This window comes from Ostrea edulis, chromosome 1, assembly GCF_947568905.1.
Source record: "Ostrea edulis chromosome 1, xbOstEdul1.1, whole genome shotgun sequence".
NCBI classification, from domain to species: domain Eukaryota; kingdom Metazoa; phylum Mollusca; class Bivalvia; order Ostreida; family Ostreidae; genus Ostrea; species Ostrea edulis.
Window position 1 is genome coordinate 14,140,024 of NC_079164.1, and position 15,039 is coordinate 14,155,062.

Sequence of the window (15,039 nt, forward strand, 5' to 3'; positions counted from 1 at the left end):
TACATACAATATACACAATACATACAATACACACAATACATACAATATACACAATACATACAATATACACAATACATACAATATACACAATATACACAATACATACAATATACACAATACATACAATATACACAATACACACAATACATACAATATACACAATACATACAATATACACAATACATACAATACACACACAATACATACAATATACACAATACATACAATATACACAATACATACAATACATACAATACACACAATACATACAATATACACAATATACACAATACATACAATATACACAATATACACAATACATACAATATACACAATACATACAATACATACAATATACACAATACATACTATACACACAATATATACAATATACACAATATACACAATACATACAATATACACAATACATACAATACATACAATACACACAATACATACAATATACACAATACATACAATACACACAATACATACAATATACACAATACATACAATATACACAATACATACAATATACACAATACACACAATACACACAATATACACAATACATACAATATACACAATACATACAATACACACAATATACACAATACACACAATACATACAATATACACAATACATACAATATACACAATACATACAATATACAAAATACATACAATATACACAATACACAATACACACAATATACACAATACACACAATACATACAATATACACACAATACATACAATATACACAATACATACAATAGACACAATACATACAATACACACAATACATACAATATACACAATACATACAATACATACAATATACACAATACATACAATATACACAATACATACAATACATACAATACACACAATACACACAATATACACAATACATACAATACATACAATATACACAATACATACAATATACACAATATACACAATACACACAATACATACAATATACACAATACATACAATACATACAATATACACAATACACACAATACATACAATATACACACAATACATACAATATACACAATACATACAATACACACAATACATACAATACACACAATACATACAATATACACAATACATACAATACACACAATACATACAATATACACAATACATACAATACACACAATACATACAATATACACAATACATACAATACACACAATATACACAATACATACAATGTACACAATACACACACAATACATACAATACATACAATATACACAATACATACAATACACACAATACACACAATATACACAATACATACAATACATACAATATACATACAATATACACAATACATACAATATACACAATACACACACAATACATACATAACACACAATATACACAATACATACCATATACACAATACACACACAATACATACAATATACACAATACACACAATACATACAATATACACAATACACACAATACATACAATATACACACAATACATACAATATACACAATACATACAATATACACAATACATACAATATACACATAAGGCCAACCGAAAATGTCCAAGGATTAAATTAGTCAGGAATTCACCTCAAATTTTGACCTGCTCCTTTCATCTGGGATGAAACTAAATAGTTTACATTGCATAAGTTATTATATAACGCCATTATTATAGTTTCACAGTGTACGTTAACCTTGTTAGTCTGGAAACCCAAAAAAATCTAAATTATTAGTACACATGTACCTGTAAAGGATAGCTAATGCATTGTATTGACGGAGGAAATATTAATAGTTGTTTAATTATATGATTGAATAATTCAAAACATAGAAAATGGATACTAGAGCCTATAAAACATAGAGACTGGATACTAGAGCCTATAAAACATAGAGACTGGATACTAGAGCCTATAAAACATAGAGACTGGATACTAGAGCCTATAAAACATAGAGACTGGATACTAGAGCCTATAAAACATAGAGACTGGATACTAGAGCCTATAAAACATAGAGACTGGATACTAGAGCCTATAAAACATAGAGACTGGATACTAGAGCCTATAAAACATAGAGACTGGATACTAGAGCCTATAAAACATAGAGACTGGATACTAGAGCCTATAAAACATAGAAACTGGATACTAGAGCCTATAAAACATAGAAACTGGATACTAGAGCCTATAAAACGATTCTTGGTGTGTCATCTTTGTACACAGCGAGGCGGTAACACCTAGTCAACAGTAATTAGAAACGTGAAATTTTGTTAATTATTATATGACCAGAAAATTTAAGACATGGAAACCAGTTACTAAAAGTGTGCAACTTATCTGTGTGATCTCAGCAAATCAGAAAGCACAGAATTATACAATCATAAAATAACGTGGAGTGATTATGTTAGGTTCAGTTATTGTAAAATAACTAGATTTCTTAAATTCCTATCATGGAGAGTATTAGAGGATTTGTGGACTTCATGGTAAATATATTTGGAAAGTGTTTAAAAATAATTTCATTTGGTTTTAAAACTGAATAATAAGAACAATGTTTTCCCCTTTACAGGAAGTCGTTTGGGTCTGCATTCTCAGGGTGGAAGAGCTCTGTCAGGTGATCAGATCGACCAGGCAGATATCAAACATCTACAACAAATTATCAATGATGTCACAATATTCTACAGAACAACGCCAAAACACAAGCTCAAAATTATCAAGGTTTGTTACTTCTATAGAACACAAGCTCAAAATTATCAAGGTTTGTTACATCTATAGAACACAAGCTTAAAATTATCAAGGTTTGTTACTTCTATAGAACACAAGCTCAAAATTATCAAGGTTTGTTACTTCTATATAGAACACAAGCTCAAAATTATCAAGGTTTGTTACTTCTATAGAACACAAGCTCAAAATTATCAAGGTTTGTTACTTCTATAGAACACAAGCTCAAAATTATCAAGGTTTGTTACTTCTATAGAATACAAGCTCAAAATTATCAAGGTTTGTTACTTCTATAGAACACAAGCTCAAAATTATCAAGGTTTGTTACTTCTGTAGAACACAAGCTCAAAATTATCAAGGTTTGTTACTTCTATAGAAATTTTCAAGGTCCTTTACATCTATAGAACACAAGCTTAGAATTATCAAGGTTTGTTACTTCTATAGAAATTTTCAAGGTCCTTTACATCTATAGAACACAAACTTAGAATTATCAAGGTTTGTTACATCTATAGAACACAAGCTTAGAATTATCAAGGTTTGTTACTTCTATAGAACACAAGCTCAAAATTATCAAGGTTTGTTACTTCTATAGAACACAAGCTTAGAATTATCAAGGTTTGTTACATCTATAGAAATTTTCAAGGACCTTTACATCTATAGAACACAAGCTTAGAATTATCAAGGTTTGTTACATCTATAGAACACAAGCTTAGAATTATCAAGGTCCTTTACATCTATAGAACACAAGCTTAGAATTATCAAGGTTTGTTACATCTATAGAACACAAGCTTAGAATTATCAAGGTTTGTTACATCTATAGAACACAAGCTTAGAATTATCAAGGTCCTTTACATCTATAGAACACAAGCTTAGAATTATCAAGGTTTGTTACATCTATAGAACACAAGCTTAGAATTATCAAGGTTTGTTACATCTATAGAACACAAGCTTAGAATTATCAAGGTCCTTTACATCTATAGAACACAAGCTTAGAATTATCAAGGTTTGTTACATCTATAGAACACAAGCTTAGAATTATCAAGGTTTGTTACATCTATAGAACACAAGCTTAGAATTATCAAGGTCCTTTACATCTATAGAACACAAGCTTAGAATTATCAAGGTTTGTTACATCTATGGATAAAAAGCAGATACATGTATTTCTAAAAGGATTCAAAAAGGTAGCTCACTACCCTAAAGCTTATACTCTGTATGACACCATGTCACAAGATGGCGATTTAAATGTTTTGTGAAATTATTTGTATCAATCGATTCGTTTGTCTATCATCGTAGCTCAGTGGTTAAAGCATTGGGCTGGTGAACCACAGATCTTGAGTTCAAATCCCCCAGAGTCTTTTATTCATATGTGTTAAAATACCTTTTTGAAAATCATGTTTTTATCCAAATTTGTTTATTTTTTGCCTTTTTGGCATATACATGTATACTTATTGTATATCATCATATCTTTTATAATTAAATCAATTTGTACTGATTTGAGAAAGTATTTCTGGGTGTAGTGAGCCACCTTTAAAAATGTCTCTCTGCAGTTTAATCCAAAGTTAAAAGGTTTTTCTTATTTGCTGCATTTTAACTGTTAAGGACTATCAAAACTATGTTTATCAGAAATTATAAAGTTACTTGATCTCCAAAGATGAGTATGGTCCCAGGGCGTTTTGCATTATTGGTGACTATTTTTTCCTGCTCGGTCTATCTGTGTTGCCCATCTCTCAGGAACTACTAATGATGATTCCCGGTGTTAATACAACCTTTATCTGGGGACGAGTAGAAGTTTACCTGTTTACAGATTCCAGACTCAGCGGCTATGTGTTTGAATATTCTTCATAGTTGAGCGGAGTCAGCCTCTAGATAGCCTTTATCTAGTTTTCTCTTGGCACGATTCCTCTGGTCACTCTCTATACACCCAGTGTTGTGATTGTAAAGCCTTTATCTAGTTTTCTCTTGACATGATTCCTCCTTTATACACCCAGTGTTGTGATTGTTAAGCTCGAGCTATCACACTTCCTGTTTGCTGATTACATGTGTAACAGGAAGGGAGAAAATGCAACGGACCAGACCGGGATTCGAACCCGAGCCCCCTGAATCTCTAGTCAGGTGCTCTACCAACTGAGCTAACTGGCCACTGGATCGAACATGGCTGACCACTACACATGTATCTGTTAGTTCTGTCAGCAGCAGGAGAGGAGTTATATATTAAGGAGCTGTAGGACACACTAGACGTGTAATTTTATACCTTCGTAATAGGAGATTTTGGAGGCATATAATTTATGGTCTGTCTGTCTGTTTTGTCTGCAAAAACTTTAACCTTGGCCATAACTTTTGAATGGATAGCAATAGGGCTTTGATATTTCACATCTGTATTCTTTTAACAAGAGCATTCTTTTCGTACCAAAATTTTTTGACCTTGTGACTTTGATCTTGGGATTTGACCTGCTTTTAAAAAACTTTAATCTTGGCCATTCTTAACTTTGCTGCCATACAAGGACATCCGTGTTTCATAAACACACCTTGTTAGTTTTCAGCTCTACAAAGTGGAGTTAATGTATTAATGAGCTGTTAGTCACACTACACATGTTATATTTTCTGTTCTCAGGCTCTACAAAGTAATGGTCATGTGGTTGGAATGACAGGAGATGGCGTCAATGATGCAGTGGCGCTCAAAAGTTCTGACATTGGAATCTCCATGGGTATTACAGGAACTGATGTCAGCAAGGAAGCTGCTGATATGATTCTGGTGGATGACAATTTTGCGGTCACCCTGTAGGTGTCTTTAAGACTTGGCTAGTTATTTTTTAGGATAAGGATTTCTCTCTGTTTTCCCTGTGATATGACAGTATAAATGAATTCTGTTTGAACCATAGTGCAGGAACATCTCTGTTTTTTACAGATCAGCCATAGAGGAAGGAAAAGCCATATTTTATAATATTAGAAATTTTGTTAGATTTCAACTCAGCACGTAAGTTTGATTTATGATAAAACTGAAAATCCAAATTAAGTGTTCTGTTAAACTTACTCTAATAGTATATATTGATGTACAATGTGTTGATTTCTTTCAGGAGTATAGCTGCATTAACATTAATAGCACTTTCTACTGTAATGAAGTTACCAAACCCTTTAAATGCCATGCAGATTTTATGGATAAATATCATCATGGATGGGCCACCAGCTCAGAGGTACCAGATTACTTTTACTTCCTGTGTTCTGCAAAATATTTCCACACATTTTACATATGAAATATAACCCCATTTTATTGTGTCCTTTATAGCTTATACTGGAATGGAACATATTCATTTTTGAGACTAAACATGTGCCTCATTTAATTCTGGAAGGCAAAAGAAGCATGATATCGTAACTTTTGTTTTGTAGTCTGGGTGTTGAACCAGTGGATCATGATGTCATTAAAAAACCTCCCAGAAAGGTCAAGGACCCGATCATAACCCTTAATCTCATCATCAGCATCCTAATTTCTGCTGCCATTATTGTGTCGGGTACATTATGGGTGTTTTGGCGAGAGGTAGCACTTTTTACATATGTAGAGATAGTTATGAGCAGTACATTGGTGTAATTACATGTATGTGATTAATACAATGTACTTTTATGTTATTCTGTTTGCATAAAACATTATTTCAATAAAAAATTCAGCTATTTCTGAATCGATATTTTCTTTCCCGGTACTTGTAAATGAACTTTGACCTTGCTTATTTCTCTTTACAGATGAGCGACAATAAGATAACGCCCAGAGACACTACCATGACTTTCACTTGTTTTGTATTTTTTGACATGTTTAATGCTCTCAGCTGTCGGTCAGCAGTAAGTTCTTTATCTCATGAATGGTAACTCCACCCTCTCGTGACATGCGTTTTTGCAAAATCTTTATTCAAACTATGTGCATAGTAGAAATATAATCATATTTTTTAGGAATTTTATTCACTGGTTACAGTAAAAAAAAATCTGGTAAACTATTTGATTCTGAAAAGAATAATATTTTTTGTAAATAATCAATTAATCTATATTTAAAAAAATGTTGTCAAGGGCAATAACTCTTAGCTGGTATTTTCTGGATTGCCTGTCTATTATACAATGATTTCCCGGATATCCTCAGTTAATGTGTATGTACTTATAAAGTAACATTCTTTTTTGAAACTGATGAATTAAAACTTTGTCATTTAAGCCAGTTTTTATGTATCTTTATTATGCTGTTTGATTAAAATGTGTAATTTTCTTTTATGTAAATTTACCATCCTTAAAAAGGTGGATACCTACATTTTCTTTGGTTATTTACCAAACTGTATGAAGTGGAAATTAATACAGGGTTTCTACTCTGAAGAACCTTTAATATTGTGAAGTCACATGAGGGTGGAGTTACCACTTATGTATGTTCAAAATAAATCTCACATTTAATCACAAATTCAATACATCATTTAACTGCAATGCCAATAAAAACGCCTTTTCAGCAGTGAATTTAGTCTGAATTAATATTTACTACTTATTAGAATAAATACTAAATTTTACTAATTATTTCAAGTTTGAGTGTACTCTTTGTATAGTGTAAATTTTCTTTTGTAGGAAAAATCTATATTTGAAGTGGGACTTTTAAACAACAAGATGTTTCTGCTGGCAGTGGGGGGTTCCCTGATCGGCCAACTGCTGGTGATTTATTTCCCTCCCCTTCAAGCCGTGTTTCAAACAGAGTCCCTTTATTTAACAGGTATACCATCTTAAAACCTAAGTTAAATATCAGGTATAACACAAATGTAAAAGATTCGTCACAGTAACAAATTAATTTTTATGCCCCCCTTTGAAAAAGAGGGGGCATATTGTTTTGCAACTGTCGGTCGGTCTGTAGACCATGTGTTGTCCGCTCAATATCTTGAAAACCATTCACTTGATGATAATAATATTTCATATATGGGTTGATAATGAGTAGAAGAGGACCCCTAATGTTTTTCAGGTCAAAAGGTCAAGGGTCAATCTACTCTGGACATAGGAATATAATGTCCGCTCAATATCTTGAGAACCCTTTGCTTGAAAAACATCAAACTCAGCACACTGGTACATCCTAAGGAGTAGATGACCCCTATTGATTTTGAGGTCATATGGTCAAAGGTCAAGGGTCAAACTGGGCATTGGAATATACTGACCATTCAATGTCTAGAGAACCCTTTGCTTGACAGACATCAAACTTGGCACACCAGTACATCTTCAGAAGAAAATTACCCCTATTGATTTTGAGGTCACATGGTCAAAGGTCATGGGTCAAACTGAACATAGGAATATACTGTCCGTTCAATATCTTGAGAACCCTTTGCTTGACAGACATCAAACTTGGTACACTGGTACAACTTCAGGAGAAGATGACTCCTATTGATTTTGAGATCACATGGTCAAAGGTCAAGAGTCAAACAGGACATTAGAATATACTGTCCGCTCAATATCTTGAGAACCCTTTGCTTGACAGACATCAAACTTAGTTCACTGGTATATCTTCAGGAGAAGATGACTCCTATTGATTTTGAGGTCACATGATCAAAGGTCAACCTGGACATTGGAATATACTGTCCGCTCAATATCTTGAGAACCCTTTGCTTGACGGACATCAAACTTAGTACAGTGGTGTATATTCAGGAGGAGATGACTCCTATTGATTTTGAGGTCACATGGTCAAAGGTCAAACTGAACATAGTAATATACTGTCCACTCAATATCTTGATAACCCTTTTGCTTGACAGACATCAAACTTAGTACACTGGTATTCTTCAGGAGAAGATGACCCATATTGATTTTGAGGTCAAAAGTCAATTGTTGAACTGGACATAGTAATATGCTGTCTCCTATATTTTAAGAATTATTTGCTTGATTGACACCAAACTTGGTACACTGGTACAGCATAAGGAGTAGATGACCCCTATTGATTTTTAGGTCACATGGTCAATTCACTCTTGACATAGGAAGATATTGCCTGCTCAATATTTTGAATTGATGATACTACTATCAATAAAATGATGTGTATGTATAACCCTTTTCAATTTTGCACCATGGGGGGCATATGTGTTTTACAAACATCTCTTGTTTGGATTGGGTTGCTGAATGGGGGAAAAAATCTTCTTGGTCTATCTCCTATTCTTCCAGAATATGAAGCACATTCTTCTTGACCCCAGGATCATGAAACATCCTAAGCTTAAATCAAAATCTGAATATTGCGATCAAATGATTGAGAAGTCAGTGATTCCAAAATAAAATTGTTATTCAATGTTGCTACATCAAATTTCTAGTGTCTGCAAATTAAGAGTTTCAGTTCTAAAGTAATGAGCATCTTACAGGAAATTGAAAATTTGACTTAAGTCTGAGTTTGTTACATGATCCTGGGGCCTGATGTTGTTTTAAAAAGAATTGTGTGTTTAAACATAGGAACAATATACTGAACAAGATTTCTAAAAGTTGTGATTTTTTTGGGGGGTAAGTGTATAGTAGAACAGGATTACAGCGAACATGTTTTTAATGCAACCCTTGATCTATTATGGGCAATGATCCCTTGTTTACCTAAGCAATTATGGTCTTCTAATTACCAGTACCTGACACCGTGTTTACTTAGTGGCACGCGCCTCGCGAAAACTGTTATGGTGGGATTCAGGTATAATTCATGGTATCAGCAATAGAGTTTTTAAGAGTCAAGAATGATGATCTAAACAATATTCAATCTTTTATGAAATATATTTCAGCCGGTATACATATGAATATTTCAATATTGAATCAGGTTCGTAATTCAATTTTACCGATAAACGATAGATTAGTTGAATTGAAAGTATTAGTTACCAGTATGTAAATAATTTTTAACTAGATAAAAATATGTAAATGCTTGTACTTTATACATAATTTTAAAATACATAAACAATACAATATGTCTAGTATTTGTGAACAATAATCATTTGTGTGGTAGTCCACGATAATCGTCGAAGTTGTTTAAAAAACACTACATTACGCCGCCCAGAAAAATTCCAATCTTCTTAGGACGTGCCTATAAGTCGGACATAGAGTTTTGGACCAAAAATTGACTCCCAAAAATCCGACTTATAGGCGAGTATATATGGTACTGTTAAAGTGGTTATTTATGCTGGGGGGTCATTGTCGGAAACCCATGGTTGATTACGCTTTGTTCCTCTCTCCATCACCTGTGGGTCCATTCATTCCTACTCGCTCGTTCTCATGAATAATTAATGAGGCAATTTGATTGGGCACTCATAGACACCCTGAGTGAATTTGTCCAATCAACAACACGCTTTCAGTCCAATTTCGGTATACAACTGTCATAGCAAAGTTACACATGTATGTTGATGCTACCTTTCAAAACAGAAGATCTCCATTTCTATAACAATTACTTTGATTGGACGATATTTTAAAATGTTTATTCCTGAGAACGAGCGAGTAGGAATGAATGTACCCACAGGTGATGGAGAGAGGAACGAAGCATAATCAACCGTGGGTTTACAATGATGACCCCCAGCATAAATAACGACGTTGGCTGGGGGTTAAGTACGTGATTTTCCATGTTCAACATTACGCATGGGGGGAAAGTATGCGGTAGCTGAATATTAGATACATTATATCAAATATTTGTAACTATATTATGTAACCGCATGATTAGTGTAAATTTCCCCCACATGTAAATAACCACTTTTACAGTAACGAATTACGTTTATAACGAATCAAAATTGTTCGTCTCCAGCACTTTGCTGTAAGCTTGTTTGACTGTGCTTGCTAAAAATAGAAATAATATTAAAATATATCAGTAATCTTGTATCTTTTCTACTTTTTATTGGGTAACAATGCAACTTTTTTTCTCTTACAGATTTTATCTTTTTGATATTTTTAACGTCATCAGTGTTTGTGGTGTCAGAAATCAGGAAGTTTGTATGGAGGACACAGGAGAGGAGAAAGAAAGGCTTAGAAAAACAGAGTTACATGGAAGACGTGGTCTGAAACCATGACATGTTACTGATATATTCAGCATCATTTTACATATCAATGTGTGTGTATGCAGGAGAGTGTGTATGACCTTGACATGTGTATGCAGGTGGATGTGTGGTATCAACATGTATATGCAGGTGGATGTGTGGTATCAACATGTGTATGCAGGTGGGTGTGTGGTATCAACATGTGTATGCAGGTGGGTGTGTGGTATCAACATGTGTATGCAGGTGGATACAAGCATGATAATTTCTACAAACTGGTACTCAATTTCAAGAGATTTATTTATATACATAGAAAGAATAGATAATCTATAATCTTGTTTAACCATCTTGAGAACTTTTTTAAGTAAGATGGGCGAAGGAGGAAATTTTATACTGTTTATTACTCTCATCCATTGCTGCCTGAAAGTGCAGGTCTGGACTTCAGCCAATCCACTTAGTCTGTCACTTGTAGAAATGAAAAATATTTACATTCTGCAATCTACAAAATTTTTATCAAAATTCATCTACCGGTATTCTTTTATTGCACATGTATTTTCAATTTTTATCCTGTAATCTTGACATGATTAGATAGACAATTGAAGCATAATGCGGGTCCAGCCTGGGAATTATTTCTGTTTGTAAAGTAAATACACACAAGTAGGATGTCTGTCATTGTCAACAAGGACCACAGCTTCGGGCAGTTTACTGGTCAATTCTATCCGGGCCCAGAGGTAGTGTCCGCAGGTTGGACATCTGTAGTTGGTCATTGTAATACATACAATAGGCATGTGTATAAAACATATTATGGTAAGAGTTTGACAAAAACAGGAAGGGAAGTTTTTATGAGGAGGTGTAGTTGATCTCGCAGACATATGTCATGGTTTTTGTTGTTTGAGGACACCTTATACAATCTCTTTGTAAGGTAGCCTTCTTTAGTCACCTGATTTTGACCTGTGTGCTGTATTTTTGGACTGACAATTTTGCATGCATTAATTTTATTTAACATTTACAAACATTGTAGAGGGGATGAACTTTTCCCAATGGTGGGGGATTTAGATTTTAATATGCTTACTATTATTTTTATGTAATTTTGATTGAATTACTGCTATGATATTTCATGAGCAATTAGCATCTGAGTGGACTGAAAACCCTTGGCTAGCGAAGATGAAACAATAGAGGGAATATTTGAACCTTTAATATGTACACATGTAAATATTTCATCAAGGACATAGGGTACCCCAAATATTTGTCATAGAAATTTGTAAAACTATCTCTAAATGTTTTAATAATTGCTAAAAACTCATATTTACCGCAAAAGTTTCATACAAAACCACCTTTATTTTTGCATTATTCACAAATCTTTACTTGGAAATGCAATGAAGAAACATTACCCAAAACTCAAAATTCTTCAAAAACATCTTTTTATTGGTACATTTCAGGTATGTTTTATGTTGTTTGATCAAAAAATAGAAAATCCCACATAAACAACAGCTAAATCCTACTTCATTTGATGCATCAAAAATCTTGGGTATCATATAACATCAAGTTAGTAGGATAGAAACAAATATTCAATTTTCAATGAAATCAAAGTTGGGTTTTTTGGTTTTTATCTATTAGTTTAACTATCGTATGGAACCTTTTGAATTACTGCGGTTACAGTATCTGACATTGATGGTACACCTTATAAATTGTATGACCCTGCAGTACCTCAGTAAAGGATAAGCTGTGTTCAAATACCAAAATGTATTTTTAGTGTTTTGTTGTAATTGTGTGTTTTTCTGTTCTTGTTTAGCAATGTGATTATAATTCTAGCGTGTTACTGCTGATTGGTATTGTTTTGATTTTTTTCTACAATGTTTTTGTCTGGATTAATTTTATCCTAAACTGAATGGTGTTTCAAAGCGTGTATGTGTGTATACCTGTGTTAATGAATCAATAATTAATTTTATCTAATTTCAAATTGTTCAAGCTATTTTCACACACTGTGTAAAAAACGAGTGCTTAATGAGGAAAATTGTCACAAAGAGAATGATATTGGACTGGAATTTGAGATCGTTGTTTCTGTGAGTATTTGTTCACCTTGTTTAGCGGTGCGTTGTTCCGCTCCTGAAGTGGTGCCAAGTCAAAAGTATTGCTATGAACCTCTAGTTTTCTGGAGTACTGGTGAGGCTAGACTGAACAAAGTTAATGAGATATAAGTCTGGTCATCTTATTATGTCCAAAGATTACACCAAATGTTTGGCTTTTATCATTAAAGCTTTTCTGTGATTTTTTTGGAATGATTGTTAGATTCTTTTCAGGTTTTAGAATGTTTGATAGTTACATGCAGTGGTTGTAAAATAAATTGACATAATATTGGATTGGTATAAACAGATAAAAAGTTAATCTGGCTCTCTCAGTGAGCTTGTAAATTTAGCTTCTTGAAACAGGATTATGGTAACCAGTGATATGTTATCTGTACAAATGATCAGCCTGTTTGCTGTCAGAGTTGGTTGTTTTTTGGGTTTTTTTAATTCCTTTTAATATGTTCTTTTCTCTGGGCACTTTACATGTAAATGTTTATTGAAAACTTTAGCACTGTTTGACTGCACATTCATTTTTCTTTGATATTGAATATTATTTGGAAATTGATGGCTAATGCAGAATGTGATTTTAAAGATTTAAACTCAAATGTGTGCATCCAAAAATATTTTGTCAATCAATTTTCCCAAAGCACCTCCCCTCAGTATAACAGTAACAAGCAGAATTTGGCAACATTCCATTTATGAATTCATGATTTAATATATGACTTTATTTAATATTTTGCAGAAAATAAAAATATAAACAATATGAATACTTTACTTTGTTCTGATTTACACATTTTGATAGATTCCTGTGTGTTCTATATGCATGTTATAAAACTGTAGTTTTTTATATGCATAATTTGAACTTTTGTACAGCTATAGTTTGTTAATTATAACATCACAAGTAATTAATTTACAGATAAAGTGTATGAATTGTGGAAAAAACTTTACTATCTTCTTCTCAAGAATTGACACATGGGTCAGATACAGTTTCCTGTATAATAATAAAATGTGTTTATTCAAACCATGTACCTTGAATCCTGTTGGCTAAAAATAGGTTGAAGTCGAATTTTGTATGGAAATTGTTGTCCATCTTGCCCTTATCTTTAATGGACAAATTTGAACTGGGTTTTTTTTTATAGCATAAAGCAACTGGTTGAATTTAAACTTTGGCGAAAGTTTCCTGGTGTATAGGGATTACATGAACGTGTTCAAAAATCTTTCATTTGAGGACCACAAGGGTATACGAGCGGTTATCAAATTCATTTACAAATCATCGAAGTGAGTTTATGAAAACCACGACATATTGGCTAAAAAGTTTCATTTGTGTGAGGTTCACAAGTAGTGCTGCAAACGTGAGTTTGATGCCTGTGACGGTTTGTGAGAGGGTATGGTGATTGACCGATCGGACATGTGGGTAATTTCCCCTGGGTACTCTGGTTTCCTCCCACAAAATGACCCCCTAGTGCCAACGTCCATGCAAGTTGGTAAATAGCTAGTATATACGGTAGCTATTTATGTTCATTGTTTGTTCGACTTCAAAAAAGAGAATTTATTATTAGATATGAAAACTTCCTGTAATGTCAACAGGAGTGATTAAAAACCATTATCTATATGTAATGAAAGAACTAATGGTATAGAATGAGCATTGTTAAGAACTAATGGTATAGAATGAGCATTGTTAAGAACTAATGGTATAGAATGAGCATTGTTAAAAACTAATGGTATAGAATGAGCATTGTTAAGATGCATAACATGAATAGGGAAAATTAATCAACCAATTTTTTACTTTGGTGAGACATGAAGACCATATACACCTCGTTCAAAATTTCTTGCAATTTTACAGAAACAATAAAAGTGTTATCCATCAAGTTGTTGGTAAATATAAACCACAGACACCTAAAATGTGGATGGCATGTACATAGATCTTATGTACAATAAAGATATACCCTTCCCTCCTTTTACCCAATGAAAATATAGATAATAGAAAGAGATACCAATAATTTATCAAAAATAAATGATTTCACCACTGATCATCTTCATTTTGCATAGCCAGTTTCTACTTTCTGTAAGCTCTTGTGGGATACTGATACATGTACATATATTAGGATCTTGCAAGTGGTCATCTCAAAAGCTTACAGAAGGTAAAAAAAGAAAGTCTTGGAGGGGGGGTGTGATTGGTGGAGAAATAGCATATTTTGGATTAATTTGAATATTGATTGCATATTTTTCATTTGGAAAGACGGGAGGCAATGTACATAATAAACACAATGAAAAGAAAATTCC

At 33.0% G+C, this 15,039-nt stretch overlaps 1 protein-coding gene across 7 annotated transcripts in view; it reads left to right on the top strand.

Moving 5' to 3' along the window:
• LOC125661063 (calcium-transporting ATPase type 2C member 1-like) overlaps positions 1-13,523 on the top strand; it is a 35,970-nt gene extending 22,447 nt beyond the window's left edge. For 6 of the 7 annotated variants that reach the window (XM_048892950.2, XM_048892955.2, XM_048892960.2 and 3 more), the window contains 8 exons: positions 2,572-2,720; positions 5,335-5,501; positions 5,629-5,697; positions 5,798-5,914; positions 6,108-6,255; positions 6,456-6,551; positions 7,308-7,449; positions 10,588-13,523. In XM_048892950.2, coding sequence (XP_048748907.2) covers positions 2,572-2,720; positions 5,335-5,501; positions 5,629-5,697; positions 5,798-5,914; positions 6,108-6,255; positions 6,456-6,551; positions 7,308-7,449; positions 10,588-10,718 — 1,019 coding nt within the window. In that variant the 3' untranslated portion in view covers positions 10,719-13,523. The remainder of the gene's footprint in view (positions 1-2,571; positions 2,721-5,334; positions 5,502-5,628; positions 5,698-5,797; positions 5,915-6,107; positions 6,256-6,455; positions 6,552-7,307; positions 7,450-10,587) is intronic. The other variant, XR_008799626.1, reaches the window with a different exon arrangement.
• The last annotated feature ends 1,516 nt before the right edge of the window (positions 13,524-15,039 follow it).